This window comes from Monoraphidium neglectum, assembly GCF_000611645.1.
Source record: "Monoraphidium neglectum strain SAG 48.87 unplaced genomic scaffold scaffold02009, whole genome shotgun sequence".
NCBI classification, from domain to species: Eukaryota; Viridiplantae; Chlorophyta; class Chlorophyceae; order Sphaeropleales; family Selenastraceae; genus Monoraphidium; species Monoraphidium neglectum.
In genome coordinates this window covers 1-2249 of record NW_014011619.1, presented here as the reverse complement: position 1 = coordinate 2249, position 2249 = coordinate 1, and the positions used below count along the sequence as shown (strand labels likewise).

At 65.7% G+C, this 2249-nt stretch overlaps 1 protein-coding gene across 1 annotated transcript; it reads left to right on the top strand.

Annotated features, from left to right (window-relative positions):
* Positions 1-1371: 1371 nt before the first annotated feature.
* Positions 1372-1740, top strand: MNEG_9643 (hypothetical protein; the record flags this gene model as incomplete). Its single annotated transcript, XM_014041884.1, has 1 exon — positions 1372-1740. A coding segment is annotated over one exon (369 nt), but the record flags the coding sequence as incomplete, so codon positions are not given.
* Between the last annotated feature and the right edge of the window lie 509 nt (positions 1741-2249).

Genomic DNA, 2249 nt, shown 5'->3' with positions numbered 1-2249 from the left:
GGTTGATTTGGTGGGTGTTGGATGCGAGGGGGCATGGGTTGTGAAAAAAGCACCGGATTTGACACAATCGTGCCCAACTTGATATTGCACATGCAGCCCTGACGCGCAATGCATCGGCCCCACAAGGCTCGCTCTGATAGCCACCGACCCTCTGCAGTGACATCATGACAGCGTGACGCGTGCGCATGAACCAGCGCCCTCCCCAACACACACACCCGCGCTCGCTCTCACGATGTCCAATTGTGATTGAGAAACTTGAGGTTGAGCGGCGCCTTGCGCCCCGCGTTGGTCAGGTAGTCGAACACTGCCTTCCCAGCACCGGCCTGGATGCACAGCTTGAGGGCTGGGCTCTTCTGAGCGGTAGACTTGCTTCAGCTTGCACTGCCCGCCCCCTGCAGTGGAAGCGCGCCGTCCGGCGGAACAGTGCGCATTTGGTGCAGCGTGTTGTTGGCGTGTGTGGCTTGACAAAGGCAGTCGGGTCTAGACGGCAAGGGCACTAGCATTATATCAGTGCTTGCAATTCCCAACGCGGCGTGCATTTCCCCCACCCTGCGCCCTGCCTGCCTGTGTCCTCCTGCACAGCATTCAGCTCGTAGTGCAGTTTGCACAAAAGGCAGCCGCCGGCTCTCACCTGTCCTGATCCGGGGTACGAACTCCCGCGCAGCGCCCGTCTTGCACCCATTGAGCTCCTTGATCTGCGCGCCTGTCATGCCCCCGCCGCCGCCGTCGTGGCCGCCGCTGTCTGCGCCCTCGCCTACCTCCGCGCTGGCGCTGGCGCTGCGCCTCCGGCTACCGCCGGCACCTCGCGCCCCGAAGTGGCTGCCGCCAGTCGCCCTAGGGCTTTCAGGGGCACGTGCGCGCAACGACAGGGTCAAAGTTCCGCCGCCGTCGTCTGCCACGGCCTCTGAGGCGCCCGGGCGCTCAGGAGGAGCAAGACGCACGCGCCGCAGGATCGCAATGCCGCACTCGGGCTGCTTCAGGGCGTGATCCAGGCGGGCAGCCAGGGACTCAAGCTGCAATGTTGGCTCGGGTGGAGGCTCGTTGGCCGCGGGGTCGTAGAAGACGGCTCGCGCCATGGTGTCGAGGTTGATTGACCAGCTGCTATGTCATAAGTGTTTGCTTTGTTACGGTACCGCATGATATTGTACGATTCGAATCACCTTTGCAGCGGTTGCCCGTGTCATACCGGTAGAGCCAAAACTTTCCGTCCGGTGTCGTCTGCGCACTACATCTGGTTTATTTGTGGCTGGTGATGGACGAATTGTAGACCTGATACAACAATCAGCAATGTCCCGACTCAGTTGGCGGGGCGTGCTGAGCCCCGCAGTAGGCGGCCTCCAAAGCTGCCTGCTTTGCCCCAACAAATCGCCAATGAAGTCTTCGTCTGCATACAGGCACGCAGAGAAGCACCACCGGGGTGGCGCTGTTGCTTCTGGGCTGCCTGCATCGCCCGACCCGGCGATCGGCGTCCCTGCAGCAGCTGCGCTGCGGCCGCCGGCCTCCCAGCCTGGCCGCCCAGCACCGGACGCCGACAGCAGTGCAGGCGACACGAGCGGCAGCGAAGCGGACGAAGAGGACAATGGTGACGGTTTGGACGGCGGCGAGCCCGGCGGCGGCTGGTATGATGACGGTCCTCCTCTGCCGGCGGCGTCGCCGCCGCCGCGCCCCATGACAGTGTCGCCGTGCGGCGACGCACCACCAGGCCGGCGCTCGCGGCAGCGCATCCCATCCCTGCCACCGGTGTGCCCCGCATGTGGATCGGCTGTATGCATGTGCTGCGGCGGGGATTCAGATGAGAGTGAAGTCGGCGTCGCTCGACAGCGCCGTCGTTGTCGGCGATTTGACGAGCAGCGACAGCACCACATCGCGGGGCAGCAGCAGTAGCAGCGACGAAGGACTGGAAGAAGAAGAAGAAGCGCTGCGCACGCCGCGACCTGGCGGCGTCGGCGGCGGAACGCCCTGGCGCGCCTCGCTCAACTCGCCTGACAGCACTCCCCTGCGGCGCGCCGGCCGGCAGTCAGTCACGCCGCAGCGGCACCGCGGGCTGCGCGCCCCCTCGCCGGGCAGCAGCCCCTTTGTCTCGCGGCGGCGCAGCGACAGTCACAGTGACAGTGACAGTGCCAGTGACATCGACCATGGCGATGACGGCAGGGGCGCAGGCGGCGAGGGCGGCCGTGGGGGCTCGGCGGCTGCCGCCGGGGGCCTGCCGCCTCGGGGCGCCGGCAAGGTGGCGTATTACAGCAGGCCCC